The sequence below is a fragment of the Mesoplodon densirostris genome, chromosome 12 (assembly GCF_025265405.1).
Source record: "Mesoplodon densirostris isolate mMesDen1 chromosome 12, mMesDen1 primary haplotype, whole genome shotgun sequence".
Taxonomy (NCBI): Eukaryota; Metazoa; Chordata; class Mammalia; order Artiodactyla; family Ziphiidae; genus Mesoplodon; species Mesoplodon densirostris.
In genome coordinates, this window is record NC_082672.1 from 35,231,434 (window position 1) to 35,251,660 (window position 20,227).

The window sequence follows — 20,227 nt, forward strand, 5'->3', positions numbered from 1 at the left end:
GACTAAATGAATAAATAACTTTTACAAGCTATATCATTCTAATAGGATTCTTTATACACTGCCTTCTTAGTGTATGCTATTATATAATAATTGTCTTAATTTACTTTGAGGTTAACAAAGCAATTACCTCATTTTTCCTTTGTTCTTATTTTCTCTGGAATTTATTAAAATTTATTCAATAAATAAATTTCTGAAAGTGCTACAAAACACATGTGCTTATAAAATAAAAGCAAAATAATTCACAGAGAAGAATGAAACTTAAACATGCAAGCATAAAAAGCTGTGTCTTAAAGAACAAAAATTCATTGTATCAGTGACTATCCCAATAGTATTAGAGGAAAAAATTAGAAATAGTGAAACCATGGCAAAATTAGTAAAGTAATGAGAAGAATGAATGATATATAATCAAGAGTATTCAATCCAGAACAACTACCTAACCTGGCATTTCTCAAGGAGAGTCATGTGGATCACTAATATATTGTGACATACTATTTTGTAATTTATTTATGAATGTTTCCCCAAGAGTTTTAGAATGAAAGAAATTTGGGAAATTCTGCATGTTATATTCCCCTCTTGTGAGTCACAGTGCATATAAAGTTTCTGAGAAATCTTAAATTACTTGGAAATATGTAGATATTTTTTATTGTGGTAAAATGCATATAACATCAAATTTACCATTTTAAATTGTACAATTTAGTGTCATTACATACATTCACAATGCGTTACAACCATCACCATGGTCTAGTTCCAGGTAATAGCTTTGTATTTGTTAATTTGATCATGAAACAGTTTCCTTCTGGAATATCTTTTAATTTTGGTGTTTCCAGAGAATATATATGGAAATATTGATCTAATCCAATCCTTTCATTTTAAAAATTAAAAATGCGATCTTGAGAGATTAAATGCCTTGCTCAACATCACACATGTGGTTGGGAGATAGCCAGTATCTCATGCAGATTGCATTTCCAAGAAGTGGGCCTTTTCTATCTCACGCTATTTTCCCCTTTCCATCTATGTGGCCTGTCTGGATCTGACAATCCAGTAACCTACAGAAAATACATTAAGATTTTACCTAGAAGAATTCAAGATTAAAACAAATATCTCTAATCTTGAAAAAGGTACATTACTTTTAAATGCTACATTTTACTTGTTTTATAACTCTCTCGCTGTGATTTTCTTATGAGAACTTTCTAATTCACAGAATTCTGTTCTCAGGTCTTTTTAAGATTGTGGCTGATAAAACTCCATACCTCACTATGGAAGAAATTACAAGAACAATCCATATTGGACCAAGTAGACTGGGGCATCCTTGCTTCTATCATCAGAAGGATATAAAACTAGAGAATCTCATCATAAAGCAAGGTGAGCAAATCATGCTCAACTCAGTCGAAGAGACCAATGGAGAAATAATGGTGAACTGTGGTGTGCTAAGGAATCATCAAAATCACTCATTTACTTTGCCTTTGTCACAAGAAGGAGAGTTCTATGAGTGTGATGATGAACATATTTATACCCTAAAGGAAATTGTCCAATGGAAAATCCCCAAGAACAGAACACGAACTGTGAAACTTACAGACTTTTCAAATAAGTGGGACTTAACAAATCCATTCCCTAAAGGCTTTTATGGTGCTGTGATTCTCAAGCCTGTTTATGAAATTCAAGGTGTGATGAAATGTAAGTATCCCCTGAGAATGATGCTTTATGAACATGATTGTGGGGTTTGGGAAAGAGAAAAGCTTTAGTCTAAAAAATGGAACTCTGTCCCTGACTTGCCCATTAAGCCCACTGAGAGTCAGATTCTCATCTATAAATAAGCAAATCATGTATTTGTTGCAAGACTCAAATTCAGTATTGTATGTAAGCAAATATTTTAAATTGTGTGGTGCTATCCAAATGTAAAATGCTGTAATTGTCAGGTACAGACAGATTAAAATATTTATTTTTATCACTGCCAGTTAAAACAGGATCAGAAAAGAGCTACTTTTTAGAATAGAGAATTAATTGGCTAGAAAGAAGCTTTCTTGTATGGAGGTGGTCAAAAAAGAGGTAAGAGTATAAAGTTTCTTTATGTGTCCCTTACTCCTATTTTTGTGAGAGCCTTTTTTCTTTTCCAGCCATCCCTCATTGGTCATAAATCCTCCTATTAGCTTGGAGTTCTTCTGACTTAAGGGAAAATGATATGACAAATTAATTCACACATAAGTGTGGGTTAAAAGGATTCTTTTGAAATATAGTTGTTTTACAATATATTAGTTTCAGGTGTACAGCATAGTGATTCAATATTTTTATACATTATACTCCCTTTAGAATTATTACAAAATAATGGCTATACTTCCCTGTGCTGTACAATATATGCTTGTTGCTTATCTGTCTTATACATAGTACTTTTTTTTTTTTTTTTCTTTTTTGCGGTATGTGGGCCTCTCACTGTTGTGGCCTCTCCCATTGCGGAGCACAGGCTCCGGATGCGCAGGCCCAGCGGCCATGGCTCACGGGCCTAGCCGCTCCGCGGCATATGGGATCCTCCCAGACCGGGGCACGAACCCGTATCCCCTGCATCGGCAGGCGGACTCTTAACCACTTGCGCCACCAGGGAGGCCCTACATAGTACTTTGTATATCTTAATCCCATACCCCTATCCTGATCCTCCCCCTTTCCCTCTTCCCACATAAGTGTATTTTAATATGTAATCTTCATAAGATTTTTGCATTTTAAAATAGGAATAGCTGGAGAGAGCATTGTAATCCTAAAGAAACTGACACCTTGACTTTTTAAGATTATGGCACATAAGCATGACAAGTATGGAACAAAGAGTTCTGTATTTGCAGTAAAAAGTCCTGGATTCTAACTCTGGTCAATAACTTAACAGGTGGTGGCTTTGGGTGAGCCATGTAAACTGCGTCTATACAAAGGGGATGATGATATTCCTTTTGTCTATAACTTGGAGTTGTTTTGAGAATGAAATAAGGTTCTATTAAGATACTATATGTAATACACCCAAGAAAAAAAGCAATATGTAAAAATGTTTGGTCAAAGAGCACCCCTTGGATATCTCAAATTCTATTTATCTCTGCTCCCATTAATACTGTTGGTCACATGCAATTGTGAAAAACTTGACGTGCCTTTTGAGTAGGTTTTAGAGCTGTGTTAAATTTTGTTACATACATATATTTAACCAGAAATCAATTAATTCATTTGAGTAAAAGGTGTAGGTAAGGAATTCCACTCAAGTAGTGATTTTTTTTTGTACTACAAAAAATTGAGGCCACAGCATGATTATTTTTTTAAGTTGACAAAAAATTGAAGTTGCAGCAAACTTTAGACCTCACATTAGTGTTTTGTCAGTTTTCCCAAAATGTACAATCAAAACTGATAACTGAGTTTTCCTAAATAATGGATAGCATTTTCTCATTTTAAATTTTGTTATTTTTCTAAAACCATTGGCATCTTCTATCATGCAGATGCAAATGAATGTGAACCCAGAACCTAAGCACATGAACAAGATGGTTACAGCATTTAATGAATTTAGGTTAGGGATCACGAAGGCCTTCACTGAGGAAATGACATTTAAACTAAGATCTGAAGGTTGAATAGGAGATGGGCAGGCTGAGAGAGAGGGGACAACATTGGAGGAAGCAGACGCAACTTGCAGGAAAGCAGGTAAGCAAGAGACTGTGGTTCCAGTGCACCTGGTGTGAGAAAAGAGAGGAGAAGGCAGACTGAGACAGATATCAAAGCATGCAATAGGGTAGTGGAATCAGTCATGGAGGATCTTGAAATATATGTTAAGGGGTTAACATCTGTCCAAAGGGCAAATTAATAATGGTTTTTCAGTTGGAGAAACAAGGTGGGAGAATTGTAGTGAGGCCACTGGTTCTGTGGCAGAGTACTGGGAGGTTAATACAATAGTGATAGGGACAGCTCTTCTTAATGGGTATTTCAGAAGTACAACTAGCCAGATCTGAAGGTTTATTGGACGGGGAAAGAAGTTAACCTGATTCCCAGGCTTCTGGCTTGATCTGCTGGTTGAATGGTGGTGCAGTTTATTACATATAAACATTGACAGAAGAGCAAGGGATATTAACAGAAGTGTTTAGATGGACTTAAATATGGTTTCATGCTAGCTAAGGTCCCAGAAGAAAGCCTTTAGATGAAGTAAAATCTTTCCCCAAATGCTTTAGTCCAATTTCCATTCTTTAATGATATTAAAATTGAATTTTGATTTTAATTATTTTGGGCCTTTAATTTCTTAAGGATTATTTTAAACATTAGTTCTCATTGTATAGCAATTTCAGGACAGATACTATATGAGACTGCTTTGCATGTATACTGACTACAGAATATTTCCTGAAAATAGAGGATGGGTGTCCAACACAAAAAGTCAAATTTAAAAAATTATTGTTGTTATGGGCATTTTTCTTCTAAATATAAAATGTAAACTTTTTTTAAATCAATTGTGGTCTTGTTTTACATGATTCTTTCTTATATTGAAGATTCAAACTTGCCTTGAAATCAAGGGCATGTTGCCTGCTAAGTTGTTTTCCAGTGACTTTGAGTGTCAGGTACTCAAAGTACTCAAAGTTCAAACTCCTCTTGACTTGAGTCCTTCTTTTCTAAAGTGACAAGAAAAAGAACAGGTCTGTCAGGGGTAGGAGATTTTAGAGAAACCTTAGCGGGGAAAGCAAGATGGAAAAGACTGAGAACTATAGGAAGCTATGAAATATTGATTTGTGGAAAAGAGAACATAGCAAGTAAATAGAGAAAAGAGGAAATATAAGATATTCTACTCCTAGTACTAGTTTTTAATGTTACTAATGAGAAAATATAGGCTTTATAAAAAAGAAATGTAGCACAAAGTGTTTAAATGGAATATTTGTTCCTGAGAACTCTTGGTCACAAGCCAACCCCCTCTAACTCTTATGCTACATTTAATTATTTTTTAAAAACTAAATCTCTTTGGAAAAGAGGTATAAATAACCATCCAAGACCTCTAACTACTGGTTTCATATAAGTCATAGCAAACTCTGTTTGTGCCTTTAACAGGAAGATAAAATTCATATTAGTGTAACAAATGGAACGCATAATATTTGCAAATGAAAAATGGAGCCAGCCGTTTAAAGCGGCTTCAAAAAAATCTTGATTTTAAAACTTTTTAATGGAGTTATGTTTTGGTGTATTGATAAGTAGTTCTTTACTTGTGGAAATTTTAAGAGTTGGAAAGTTGCGTTTTGCTTTATGAGAAAAACTTAATGCCATTCAAATTTGGGAAAAAGTTTCTGCTCAAGTATATGACATAATTCATTTATAAACAGAGGGCTGAAATCACATGAGCAGAATGGTGATATCAGAAAGGCAGTATCTGAATATTGTATAATAGATGACAAATGAATAGAAGAAAAAAATACATGGATCTTTTAGTATTCTGAGACTTTGTCTTTCCCTCATGTATTTTCAAAAATAATTCCCATTTTTATCAAAGTCAAAAGTGTCAAATAGTAGTAAAAAGACAAAGTTACCAACAAACCTTGTGCCCTTGACCATTCCCAAATTTTCCCCACATTCTGCTACTCTGAGGTAACTCCCTTAAATATTTTGCTCCTGCTTTCTTGTATTTCCATTCACATTTCCAATAATATACGGATATTGCTATTTTTCAAGTGATCAGTTTTAGACAGTAACTACTGAGTTCCATGTGTGGTGATGAAGATTTAATGGTCTTATATTCCTACTTCCTCTTCCCTTTCCCCATTCTCTCAGTATATGATAAGTTATGGTTAAGCATTTGCAGTTTCATTATTGTGACAGTTCATTGCTGAATCAAGTGGTAGATAATGACCATAATTCGATTTCTTTATAACTTTATTTTTCTGTAATAATTACCTTACTATTTCATTTCTTAGTTTTCTTCAATCCTCTCCTAAGTCTTGAAGTATTTTCCAACATCTTTGTAAAAGAAAACAAAAAAAGCCATTCATTGCAATTTTCCAGAGTGCAAACTGTCAGGAGATCTACCTCTTCTGTTATTTTTTTTATCCTGAAGTATTCCTCCTGGAACCCTCCAACCTCAAGCTCCGGTCTGTATTTGTGGCTCTCTAGAACTAATACATAGGTGCTTGTCTTAGCTTGGGGTACTATTATAAAAATACCATAGACTGGGTGGCTTATAAGCAACAGAAATTTATTTCTTACAGTTCTAGAGGCTAGAAGTCTGAGATTAGGGTGCCAGCACCATGGAATTCTGGTGAGGAAACTCTTTTAGGTTGCAGATTGCAGCCTTACAGTATCCTTATCCTTACAGCATTCTTACACAGAGAACAGAGAGGGGAAGCAAAGCCTCTGGTGACTTTTTTTTTTTTTTTTGCGGTATGCAGTCCTCTCACTGTTGTGGCCTTTCCCGTTGTGGAGCACAGGCTCTGGACGCGCAGGCTCAGCGGCCATGGCTCATGGGCCCAGCCGCTCCCCGGCATGTGGGATCTTCCCGGACCGGGGCACGAACCTGCGTCCCCTGCATCGGCAGGCAGACTCTCAACCACTGCACCACCAGGGAAGCCCTCTGGTGACTTTTATAAGGGCTCTGACCTCATTGATGAGGGCTCCATCCTCATGATCTCATCTAATTCTAATCACCTCCCAAAGATGCCACCTCCTGACCCCCTCACATTATGAAGTTGAGTTTCAACATATGAATATTAGGGGACACAAACATTTACTCCATTACAGTGTTGTCCTGGGACTTCGATTTAACACCATCCTGGTGGCTACTCTTTGACTTGCTTCTGTGTTGACTAGCAATTTCTGGACTCAGATAACTTATTGTTTCCAATGTTGCCTTTGAGAGATTACATGGTATTCAGAAGTTTCACAGTAATGTGCTTTGTGGTAGGTCTGTTCTTTCATTGTGAGGAAAGTTTTCAGGTTGGAAATTCAGGTCCTTCATTTCTAGGATAAATTCTTTGATAATTGCCTTTCAACTGTTTTTTCTCTTCTCTCCTTCTGTAACTTCTAATCTCATTTTGAAGCTCCCATACTAATGTAGAACTATTTTCTTTATTTTATGTCTCTTTGTCTTTGGTTTACCTTCAGGGAAAATTTCTTAACTACATTTCCAACTGTTTCAATGAATTTTTAATTTCAGCTATCATATTTTTAATTTCTAAGAGTTATTTCTTATATCATTTTTTAACGGTTAACACGTTCTTGTTTTAAGAACTCAATATCTTATCTCTCTGAGAATATACTACTATTTCTTAAAGTTTTCTACTGTTCCTTGCATTTTATCGGCCTCTTTTGGCCTTTTTTAAAGTTTTAGTCTGTCATTCTTGTTAAACATTTTCCTCAAATTCTTGGTGATTATTTCCCATTTGTTCATATTTACATGTTAGACACATTTTTAATTTAATTTACAAGTGAGGCACTATTGATATACAAGCTCTTTGTTTTATGAATATTTTTTTTCTTTTTTTTTTTTTCTTTTTGCGGTATGCGGGCCTCTCACTGTTGTGGCCTCTCCCGTTGCGGAGCACAGGCTCCGGATGCGCAGGCCCAGCGGCCATGGCTCACGGGCCCAGCCGCTCCGCGGCATATGGGATCCTCCCAGATCGGGGCACGAACCCGTATCCCCTGCATCGGCAGGCGGACTCTCAACCACTGCGCCACCAGGGAGGCCCTGTTTTATGAATTTTAGGTTTCATTTTGTTGGCTTTTTCATTGGAGAATTCCACAAATTCAGATCCTGTGAGTCTTTCCTCCAGGACTTGTTCAATTTCATCTGAAAACAATCTTCTTGATACCTCCTGGGGGTTATGAAACTATTGTAACTGAGTGGAGAAGTTGCTGAGGCTTTCACTGTTCCCCCGTAGATTTAGACTTCCCTTCTTTGCTTTCAGTTCCATGCTTCTCCCCTGCTCACCTATGCCTACTTTCCAGATTCTATGACCCTGTACTGTTTCCTGCAGAGAGAGAGGTGGGAGGGGTTGTCACCTGTCTTCCCCAAATTAAAGCTGAAGACCTGGGTTTAACCATGCTTCAAACATTCACATAATCCCCTTGTTTTTTCCTCTACCTTCTCCTCCACCTTCAGAGGGGCTTTATGCCTCCAATTCGAAAACTTTTGGGGAGTTGTGTGGGGCCAAAAAGGCTGACTTTTCACTGGACTCGAACTCCTTAGGCACGTAGGCTTTCCTTTTTCTATTCTACCGAATCGTTGACCATTCTTCCATCTGAGTTCACTCTTTATCTAGTTTAAGGATTGCAGACATCTTTTAGATTCATTGAAACTTTTTCTTTTTTCTTTTTCTCCTTTTTATCCTATGGCAAATTTGAGGGAAGAAAGAGTTGAAAAGCAACATATTTCACCCATAAACCTCACTACTTACTTAAATTGGTCCTAGGCCAGAGTTTTTCCTGGACCTAGTATAACCCTGAAAGGACTGGTTGCTAATATTACTAAGTGATAAGTGTAATTTATAAACTTAATCTTTTTAACACAACATAATTTTTAGTAATTTATGGAAGTATCTGAGTCAATTTCTTATGTATTTCTTTTTATCTTCTCAATGCTTGAGATAAAGTAAATGTTCATTATTCAATAAATTAAATACATGAATGAATGAATGAAGCAACTAAAATAATTGCTTCTGTCTATATATGTTGTACAGTACAAAGTTCCTATTTAGGTATCAAAAAGGTTTTCTCACCCACCATATCCAGATTTGATATGTTACAATGACATATTTATGAACTTAATAGCTAAGGAGAATGAATATTCACTTTTTGGCACCAAAGTTGATATCACTTATATTTATATAACAGGTTCAATTTTTATTAGTGATGTTTTTCCTAATGTTTCCATGAAAGTACTGTGACATAACAAGATCTTTAGAACCGTGGATGCTCTAGCCAGCTTCCATTTCATTTTCTTCCTTTAGGCAGAAATCTTACTGCTAATAAAAACATCAAACAGCAAGCAAAGTGCAGTTTTTACTATATATGTGTGTATATATATGTATATACATATATATTTTTATTTATTTATTTATTTATTTATTTATTCTTAAACTACCAGTAATTAACATTTGATCATTCAGGGTTCTCCAGAGAAAAAGTATATAATATTATATAAATTGATATTATATATAATTGTATTATATTATCTATACATGATTATATATTAATTAGTTATTTAATTAATTTTAAGGCTTTGGCTAATGTAATTATGGGGGCTAATAAGTTCTACATCTATAGGACAGGCTGACAAGCTGGAAACTCAGGCAGAAGTTTATGCTGCAGTCTTGAGGTAGAATTTCTTCTTCTCTAGGAAACTTCTGTTTTTGCTCTTTAGACCTTCAGCTGATTGGATGAGGCTTATCTACATATTGAAGATAACATCCTTTACTTAAAGTCAGGTTATTTGGATGGTAACCACGTCTACAAAATACCTTCACAGCAACACCTAGATCAGTGTTTGATTAAATAGCTGACTACAACAGGCCAGTCAAGTTGACACATCAATGAAGAAAACATGTTAATTGTATCATTCAGTATAAGAAAATGGCTTTTCACTTTTCTTAGCTTTTATAAACTAAATGAAAATGTAAAAGACAGAGTAGTGTTACAAATAAAGCCATATCAAATGCAAGGTTGTTCAAGGAAAGTCCTGATGATGTTTTTCTGCTACAGATGTTGGAGAGTGATCCAAAAGGAACTTTTTATAAATACAAACAGAAGTAGAACCAGAGGAGGACCACCCAACAAAATGGAAATTCATTGTATAGCTTCTCTTAAGTTGAAATGAAACTGAATAAATGGAAAAAAATTAATTCACAGAATATTTGTAAAGAAAATTGAGACCAAATAGATGAACTATAAAGCAAATTTTAATTTAAAGTCTAGAATGAGGCAAGTTCAGAAATTATTAGTGCATTGTGTAATGAAGAGTATGATGTGATGCAAAAATGTAAACAAAATAATTCACAGAATAAATGAGAGCTGGAGACAAAATTTATGAAAGAACTTTAGAGAAAAATAACTATAGTCTTGGAAAGTAAATTAAAAAATCAATCTTAGAAAGCGAAAATTTGCAAAAAAATACATGAATTATAGAGGAGAAACTAGAAATTGAGAAAAACTGCAGGCTAGAATTTACAAAATTTGTTAAAAATAAATATGTAGAAACAACCATCTTGCTTCAAGACTTGAATAAGACTGTCTCAGTAGATTTCCTACCATGTACTGCTAATTCAGGCCTAATTGCAAAGGATAGGTCCTTGAATGCTGAGTTGAGACAAAGAGTATTCCAGAACTGAGTATTAGCTCTTCAAGGAAACATGCATTGCCTAACATTAACCAAGCTTAAATGTATACCTTTATTTTCTCTTTAAAGATAATTTTTAGTGGGGTCCCCCAAATTCACACTTGGCTAAAAGAGTTGTTGCAGTGGGAAATGCAGAAAAGCATCACATTATGATTAACATGAGCCCTAACTGTACAGGGACTTTCCCTGAAAGAACAGGCAGAAACACAATGTTTAATGAAATGACTCAGAAGCAGAGAGAAGAAACCAATGCTACCTTTTTAGAGAAGATGGAATGGAAATTTTGTTCACGAGAGCTCCCTTTGGAAAAACAGAAAACTTACCCAAGCCAGAACAATTCATGTTTACCCAGGAAGAAAATTTGGGAAGTGTAAACTAAGGTTGCATGAGTATATATTGTTTTTACTTTAGATTAGTTTGAAACTGAAAAACTTGTAATAAACACCATCAGGAATGTCTCTCATGCTCCGAGTTGCTGTCTTCTTATCTCTTTATCAGTTTGAAGTCAAGATAACTTTTTTGGGAAATTTTCTAATTTAGCTCATTTTCTGTAACCATTTTCATTTCTGGTGGGAGGGAGGGTTACTTGTAAGATAAAAATGCTTGTTTAAAAATGTATAACACACACACACACACACACACACACACACACACACACACACGCTGGATATACCAAAATGTAAGCAGTGGTAGTCTAAAGCTGATAAAGACTGTAATGTTTTATCTCCCCTCTTATGTTTTAAAAATATTTTTATAAGAGCATGTAACTTCTTGTTTATAAGAAAACCAAAACAAAAAATGTTGATTTATCTTTCTATTAGACACATGCTTAGATATAATGAAATTTGTCATAAAAATTAGTTAAGCCTATTTCAGTTTGAAAACTTAAGTATGTCATTTCCAAATTCTAGGTAACTTCCTTTTTAATTTTTGAAAAATTATTTTAATTTATTTTTTTATACAGCAGGTCCTTATTAGTCATCAGTTTTATACACATCAGTGTATACTTGTCAACCCCAATCGCCCAATTCATCACACAACCACCACCACTCCCCCCGCCGCTTTTCCCCCTTGGGGTCTATTCATTTGTTCTATACATCTGTGTCTCAATTTCTGCTCTGCAGACCGGTTCATCTGTACCATTTTTCTAGGTTCCACATATATGCGTTAATATACGACATTTGTTTTTCTCTTTCTGACTTACTTCACTCTGTATGACAGTCTCTAGATCTAGCCACGTCTCAACAAATGACCCAATTTCATTCCTGCTTATGGCTGAGTAATATTCCATTGTATATATGTACTACATCTTCTTTATCCATTCGTCTGTCAGTGGGCATTTAGGTTGCTTCCATTACCTGGCTATTGTAAAAAGTGCTGCAATGAATATTGGGGTGCATGTGTGTTTTTGAATTATGGTTTTCTCAGGGTATATGCCCAGTAGTGGGATTGCTGGATCATATAGTAATTCTATTTTTAGTTTTTAAAGGAACATCCATACTGTTCTCCATAGTGGCTGTATCAATTTACATTCCCACCAACAGTGCAAGAGGGTTCCCTTTTCTCCACACCCTCTCCAGCATTTGTTGTTTGTAGATTTTCTGATGATGCCCATTCTAACTGGTGTGAGGTGATACCTCATTGTAGTTTTGATTTGCATTTCTCTAATAATTAGTGATGTTGAGCAGCTTTTCATGTGCTTCTTGGCCATCTGTATGTCTTTGGAGAAATGTCTATTTAGGTCTTCTGCCCATTTTTGGATTAGTTTTTTTTTTTTAATATTGAGCTGCATGAGCGGTTTATATGTTTTAGAGATTAATCCTTTGTTGATTCGTTTGCAAATATTCTCTCCCATTCTGAGGGTTATCTTTTTATCTTGTTTATGGTTTCATTTGCTGTGCAAAAGCTTTTAAGTTTCATTAGGTCCCATTTGTTTATTTTTGTTTTTATTTCCATTACTCTAGGAGGTGGATCAAAAAAGATCTTGCTGTGATTTCTGTCAAAGAGTGTTTTTCCTACGCTTTCCTCTAAGAGTCTTATAGTGTCTGGTCTTACATTTAGGTCTCTAATCCATTTTGAGTTTATTTTTGTGTATGGTGTTAGGGAGTGTTCTAATTTCATTCTTTTACATGTAGCTGTCCGGTTTTCCCAGCACCACTTATTGAAGAGACGGTCTTTTCTCCATTGTATATCCTTGCCTCCTCTGTCATAGATTAGTTGACCATAGGTGCGTGGGTTTATCTCTGGGCTTTCTATCTTGTTCCATTGATCTATGTTTCTGTTTTTGTGCCAGTACAATATTATCTTGATTACTGTAGCTTTGTAGTATAGTCTGAAGTCAGGGAGTCTGAGTCCTCCAGCTCTGTTTTTTTCCCTCAAGACTGCTTTGGCTATTCAGGGTCTTTTGTGTCTCCATACAAATTTTAAGATTTTTTTGTTCTAGTTGCATAAAAAATGCCACTGGTAATTTGATGGGGATTGCATTGAATCTGTAGATTGCTTTGGGTAGTATAGTCATTTTCACAATATTGATTCTTCCAAATCAAGAACATGGTATATCTCTCCATCTGTTGGTATCATCTTTAATTTTTTCATCAGTGTCTTATAGTTTTCTGCATACAGGTCTTTTGTCTCCCTAGGTAGGTTTATTCCTAGATATTTTATTCTTTTTGTTGCAGTGGTAAATGGGAGTGTTTCCTTAATTTCTCTTTCAGATTTTTCATCATTAGTGTATAGGAATGCAAGAGATTTCTGTGCAATAATTTTGTATCCTGCAACTTTACCAAATTCATTGATTAGCTCTAGTAGTTTTCTGGTAGCATCTTTAGGATTCTCTATGTATAGTATCATGTTATCTGCAAACAGATTCTTCTTTTCCAATTTGTATTCCTTTTATTTATTTTTCTTCTCTGATTGCCGTGCCTAGGACTTCGAAAACTATGTTGAATAACAATGGTGAGAGTGGACATCCTTGTCTTGTTCCTGATCTTAGTGGAAATGCTTTCAGCTTTTCACCATTGAGAACGATGTTTGATGTGGGTTTGTCATATATGGCCTTCATTATGTTGAGTAGGTTCCCTCTATGCCCATTTTCTGGAGAGTTTTTATCATAAATGGGTGTTGAATTTTGTGAAAAGCTTTTTCTGCATCTATTGAGATGATCATATGGCTTTTATACTTCAATTTGTTAATATGGTTTATCACACTGATTGATTTACGTATATTGAAGAATCCTTGCATTCCTGGGATAAATCCCACTTGATTATGGTGTATGATCCTTTTAATGTGTTGTTGGATTCTGTTTGCTAGTATTTTGTTGAGAATTTTTGCATCTATATTCATCAGTGATATTCGTCTGTAAATTTCTTTTTTTGTAGTACCTTTGTCTGGTTTTGGTATCAGGGTGATGGTGGCTTCATAGAATGAGTTTGGGAGTGTTCCTTCATCTGCAATTTTTTAGAAGAGTTTGAGAAGGATGAGTGTTAGCTCTTCTCTAAACGTTTGATAGAATTCACCTGTGAAGCCATCTGGTCCTGGACTTTTATTTGTTGGAAGATTTTTAATCACAGTTTCAATTTCATTACTTGTGATTGGTCTCTTCATATTTTCTATTTCTTCCTGGTTCAGTCTTGGAAGGTTAAACCTTTGTAAGAATTTGTCCATTTCTTCCAGGTTGTCCATTTTATTGGCATAGGGCTGCTTTTAGTAGTCTCTTAGGATGCTTTGTATTTTTGTGGTGTCTGTTGTAACTTCTCCTTTTTCATTTCCAATTTTATTGATTTGAGTCTTCTCCCTCTTTTTCTTGATGAGTCTGGCTAATGGTTTATCAATTTTGTTTATCTTCTCAAAGAACCAGCTTTTAGTTTTATTGATCTTTGCTATTGTTTTCTTTGTTTCTATTTCATTTATTTCTGCTCTGATCATTATGGTTTCTTTCCTTCTGCTAACTTTGGGTTTTGTTTGTTCTTCTTTCTCTAGTTCCTTTATGATAAGGTTAGATTGTTTATTTGAGATTTTTCTTGTTTCTTGAGGTAGGACTCTATTGCTATAAACTTCCCTCTTAGAACTGCTTTTGCTTCATCCCATAGGTTTTGGATCATTTTGTTTTCATTGTCATTTGTCTCTAGGTATTTTTTGATTTCCTCTTTGATTTCTTTAGTGATCTCTTGGTTATTCAGTAACGTATTGTTTAGCCTCCATGTGTTGGTGTTTTTTATTTTTTTTCCCTGTAAGTTATTTCTAATCTCAAACTGTTGTTGTTGGAAAAGATGCATGATATGATTTCAATTTTCTTAAATTTACCAAGCCTTGATTTGTGACCGAAGATGTGATCTATCCTGGAGAATGTTCTGTGCACACTTGAGAAGAAAGTGTAATCTGCTGTTTTTGGATGGAATGTCCTATAAATATCAATTAAATCTATCTGGTCTATTGTGTCATTTAAAGCTTCTGTTTCCTTATTTATTTTCATTTTGGATGATCTGTCCATTGGTGTAAATGAGGTGTTAAAGTCCCCCACTATTATTGTGTTACTGTCGATATCCTCTTTTATAGCTGTTAGCAGTTGCCTTATGTATTGAGGTGCTCCTATGTTGGGTGCATATATATTTATAATTGTTATATCTTCTTCTTGGATTAATCTCTTGATCATTATGTAGTGTCCTTCCTTGTCTCTTGTAACATTCTTTATTTTAAAGTCTATTTTATCCGATATGAGTATTGCTACTCCAGCTTTCTTTTGATTTCCATTTGCATGGAATATCTTTTTCCATCCCCTCCCTTTCAGTCTGTATGTGTCCCTAGATCTGAAGTGGGTCCCTTGTAGACAGCATATATATGGGTCTTGTTTTTGTATCCATTCAGCAAGCCTGTTTCTTTTTGTTGGAGCATTTAATCCATTCATGTTTAAGGTCATTATTCATATGTATGTTCCTATGACCATTTTCTTAATTGTTTTGGGTTTGTTTTTGTCGTTCCTTTTCTTCTCTTGTGTTTCCCACTTAGAGAAGTTCCTTTAGCATTTGTTGTAGAGCTGGTTTGGTGATGCTGAATTCTCTTAGCTTTTGCTTGTCTGTAGAGCTTTTGATTTCTCCATCAAATCTAAATGAGATCCTTGCTGGGTAGAGTAATCTTGGTTGTAGGTTCTTCCCTTTCATCACTTTAAGTATATCATGCCACTCCCTTCTGGCTTGTAGAGTTTCTGCTGAGAAATCATCTGTTAACCTTCTGGGAGTTCCCTTGTATGTTATTTGTCATTTTTCCCTTGCTGCTTTCAATAATTTTTCTTTGTCTTAATTTTTTCCAATTTGATTGCTATGTGTCTTGGTGTGTTTCTCCTTGGGTTTATCCTTTATGGGACTGTCTGTGCTTTCTGGACTTGGGTGGCTATTCCTTTCCCATGTTAGGGAAGTTTTCAACTATAATCTCTTCAAATATTTTCTTGGGTCCTTTCTCTCTCTCTTCTCCTTCTGGGACCCCTATAATGCAAATGTTGTTGCATTTAATGTTGTCCCAGAGGTGTCTTAGGCTGTCTTCATTTCTTTTCATTCTTTTTTGTTGATTCTGTTCCGCAGCAGTGAATTCCACCATTCTGTCTTCCAGCTCACTTATCGGTTCTTCTGCCTCAGTTATTCTGCTATTGATTCCTTCTAGTGTAGTTTTTATTTCAGTTATTGTATTGTTCTTCTCTGTTTGTTTGTTCTTTAATTCTTCTAAGTCTTTGTTAAACATTTCTTGCATCTTCTCGATCTTTGCCTCCATTCTTTTTCCAAGGTCCTGGATCATCTTCACTATCATTCTTTTTTGTTTGTTTTGTTTTTGTTTTTGTTTTTGTTTTTTTGCAGTACGCAGGCCTCTCACTGTTGTGGCCTCTCCCGTTGTGGAGCACAGGCTCCGGACGTGCAGGCTCAGCCACCATGGCTCACAGGCCCAGCCGCTCCGTGGCATGTGGGATCTTCCAGGACCGAGTCACGAACCCATGTCCCCTGCATCGGCAGGCAGACTCTCAACCACTGTGCCACCAGGGAAGCCCCACTATCATTATTCTTAATTCTTTTTCTGGAAGGTTGCCTATCTCCACTTCATTTAGTTGTTTTTCTGGGGTTTTATCTTGTTTCTTCATCTGGTACATAGCCCTCTGCCTTTTCATCTTGTCTGTCTTTCTGTGAATTTGGTTTTTTTTCCACAGGCTGCAGGATTGTAGTTCTTCTTGCTTCTGTTGTCTGCCCTCTGGTGGATGAGGCTATCTAAGAGGCTTGTGCAAGCTTCCTGATGGGAGGGACTGGTCTTCTTATTCAATCTTAACAATAAACCTGCCAGTGTTGGAGAGTCTCCTGCAGAGGTGCAGGCAGCTCTGACTCACCTTGGGGACAAGGACACTGGCAGCAGAAGTTCTGGGAAGTACTCCTTGGTGTGAGCCCTCCTGGATCCACCATTCGCCCCACCAATTGGCCTCAGGGCAAACAACCTCTAGGTAACTTTTTAAAAATGTTTTTATTTTAACTTTTAGCTATGGAGAACTTAAAACATGCAAGAGTAAAGAGAATAGTATAAGCAATAAGAAGGGTTTTGTTTTAATGTATTATCTAATATAACAGTAAAATATATAAAGTTTGAAGTTGATGCAGAAACAATTAAATACAGTGAGTTGTCAGTATACTGGTTATCTATGGGCTTCATAGCAGTTAGTAGAGAAAGGTAAATGCTCTGAATCCAGCTTCTCTTCCCATTGTGCTGTGAAATTAATCTACCAAAATCTACTTAATTTGGTTGTTATTAATCTCAAATATTCCAGGGGCAGATCCATCTTCAGACATAGTCTTACTTTCAGTGGGTCTCCTGTCCCGATTCCCTGCCCTAGTTTAAAATCCTGAGACTGAATTACATGTTAATCACTGACTATATCCTATTTAGTCTGCTTCCTTATCTATGACTGTGGTTTTCTTACCACCTATGATATTCTTTCTCCTACCGTATCTTGGCTTGTAATATCTCTCCATCCTTAAAGACTCATGTCGTAGCCACCTCTTTCCTAATATCTATCTTTATCCCCATCCAAAAATTAGATGTGTTATTTATTCACCTTTTTCTGCCTACTGTGGTTTTAATTGAGCCTTTTACATGATTCCATTTTCTTTCTTCCTCAGCATATCAATTATACTTTAAAAATATTTTTAGTCATTGACTTAGAGTTTGCAATATGCATATATAATCCAAGTCCAACTTTCAACTAACACTATACAACTTCATGGCTATGGCAGGTACCTTATAACAGAGTATTCCCACCTACTTTCTCTTGTCCCTGGTAACACTGCCGTCATTCATTTCATTATCCATGAGCTATAATCATCCAATATATTGTTGCTATTATTATTTTGAACAATCTGTTATCTGTTACATCCATTAAAAATAAGAAAAATAAAACATTTTATTTTGCCTTCATTTATTCCTTCTCTAATACTCTTCTTTCTTTATGTAGATCTGAGTTTCTGACATATTTTATTCTCTGTGAAGAACTTCTTTTATATTCCTTGCAAGATAGGTCTACTGTTGACATATTCCCTCACTTTTGTTTGTCTGAGAAAGTCTTTATTTCTCTTTCACTTTTGTAGGGGAGGTAAAATTTTACCTTTACCCTCTTAGGGTTTTTTTGGCTGGGCCAGAGAATTAAACTGACCTTAGACAGATGAAGAGGAGAAAAGCATACAAATTTGCGTAAGTTTGACATGGAAGCCCTCATAAGAAAATGAAGACCCAAAGAAATGGTGAAAGCTGCATGCTTTTAAATTGGGTTGAACAACTGAGCTACTGTGGAAAAGTAAACTATGAGGTGAGGCCTAAGAGGATACAAATTATTTTAACAAGGTCTGTTTGTACAGAATTCTCTTGGCTTTGATTCCCTGTTAGAAGAGTGTTTTCTTTCTCCTGGTACTGAGGGCATCCTTAACATGAGAGTTTTTAGCTCCTGTTTTCAGGGAGAAAGGGGAGATTAGAATGTTCTTTTTGAATCTGCTGTTTTTCAAGTGCACTTAGCTCAAAATAATCCTTAAACCAAAGTGATATACTTTGGGATGGCATAATCTGCCACCCTTGACTTTTGAAGGATAATTTTGTCACATATAGAATTCTAGGTTGGTAATTTTTTCTCTTTCAACACTTTAAATATGCCATTTACTCTTTCTGCTTTCATGGTTTTTAAAGAGAAGTCCAATGTAATTATTATCCTCCTTCCTCCACAGGCAAGGTGGGTTTTTTTCTTCTGGCTTCTTCATGTTTTCTCTCTTCTTTGATTTTCTGCAGTTTGAATATGATATGCCTAGGTGTTGACTTTTTGTATTTATCCTGCTTTTTTTCTCTAAACTTCATTAATTTTGGAAAATTCTCAGCCATTATTACTTCATTATTGCTTCTTTTCCTTTCTCTCCCTTTTTCCTTCTGGAATTCCTATGCGTGTACGTTACAACCTTTGTAATTGTCCCACAGGTCTCGGAAATTCTGTGTTGTTGTTTTTCATTCTTTTGCTTTTCAGTTTGGGAAGTTTCTATTGATCTATCTTCAAGCTCACTGATTCCTTCCTTAGCCATGTATAGCCTATTGATGAACATGTCAAAGTTATTCTTTAATTCTTTTCCTGGGTTTTAAATTTCTAGCATTTCCTTGTAGTTCTTTCCTAGAGTTTCCATCCCTTTGCTTACATTAGCTATTTTTTCTTGCATTTTCTTCCATTACAGCCTTTAATGTATTAATCATATTTTAAGTTGCCAGTCTGATAATTCCAAAATCTCTTGCATATCTGAGTCTGGTTTTGATGCTTGCTTTGTCTCTTCAGACTATTTGCCTTTTAACATACCTTGTAATTTTTTGTTGAAAGCTAGGCATGATGTATAGGGTAAAAGAAACTGAGGTAAATAGGCCTTTTGTGTGAGGTTTTAGGCTAGGAGTTAGGCTGTGTTCACTGTTTACTGTACCTGTAGGTGTCAGAAGCTAAAATTTTACATAATGCCCTTGTTTATTGTTTTCCCTGTTGTCTTTCCCTAGAGACCCCTTCTTAAATAGGGTCATAAGTGCTATTCTTTCCATTGTAATCTCCTGTTATTATATAGAAGTCTTCTTGATATGGTTGGTGAGGTGTAGGGGAGGGGAAGCATTCTATAATCCTGTAATTAGGTCTTAGTCTTTTACTGACCCTGCTTCTCAGCTTTTCTCCCCACATCTCCTTAGTGAGACAGAATGTCTGTCGGGGGCTGGAGTTGGGGAATTCCTTTCCTGAGCATCAGTTATTAGACTGGTAAAACCCAAGTTGGTTAGGCTGTGGTAAAATAGTTTTCCTTCACTCAGGCCTTTTTTAAGGAGAAGTGAGTGATCTGAGTGTATTTCAAAATGGTTACTTTTCCCGGCACCCTGCCTAACGCATGAGGGGAATTTTCTCAGATCTTCACTCTGAGAACCTGGTGGGGCTCCTGGATGTAAACTCAGGAAACTGTGGGGGGATCCTGCTAAGCCTGGCCCTCCAGAACTTTTATCTCTCAAGCCTGTCCATGCTTAATCTCCAGCAGTTAGTCAGTTACTCTTAAAGTGTTCTTACCTTTGCTGGCTCCATCAGTGGTTTCTGCCCCCTATAAGCTGTAACTTTCTGTATTCACCCATCTTTCTAGTTTTAGAGGTGACAGTTTTTCCTGTGACTTCAATTATCTGATGGATCTAAGAAGAGTTGTTGATTTTCACTGCATGTACTATTTCCCTGTATTGAATATTCTTTTAAAGGGTATACATCATGATAATTTTATACCCTAAAATGTCTAGATTATTATTTTGTAGAAATTAAACAATAAAACTATTTATTGTATTGAATAAGTCATTGAGTAAGATAAACTACAACCTAAAGCAACAAGTTTTAAATGAAATATACAATACCTT

At 35.7% G+C, this 20,227-nt stretch overlaps 1 protein-coding gene across 1 annotated transcript in view; it reads left to right on the forward strand.

The window, feature by feature from the left end:
• THEMIS (thymocyte selection associated) overlaps positions 1–20,227 on the forward strand; it is a 166,135-nt gene that overhangs the window by 56,930 nt on the left and 88,978 nt on the right. Inside the window, exon 3 of the mRNA XM_060114530.1 lies at positions 1,216–1,674. Coding sequence (XP_059970513.1) covers positions 1,216–1,674 — 459 coding nt within the window. The remainder of the gene's footprint in view (positions 1–1,215; positions 1,675–20,227) is intronic.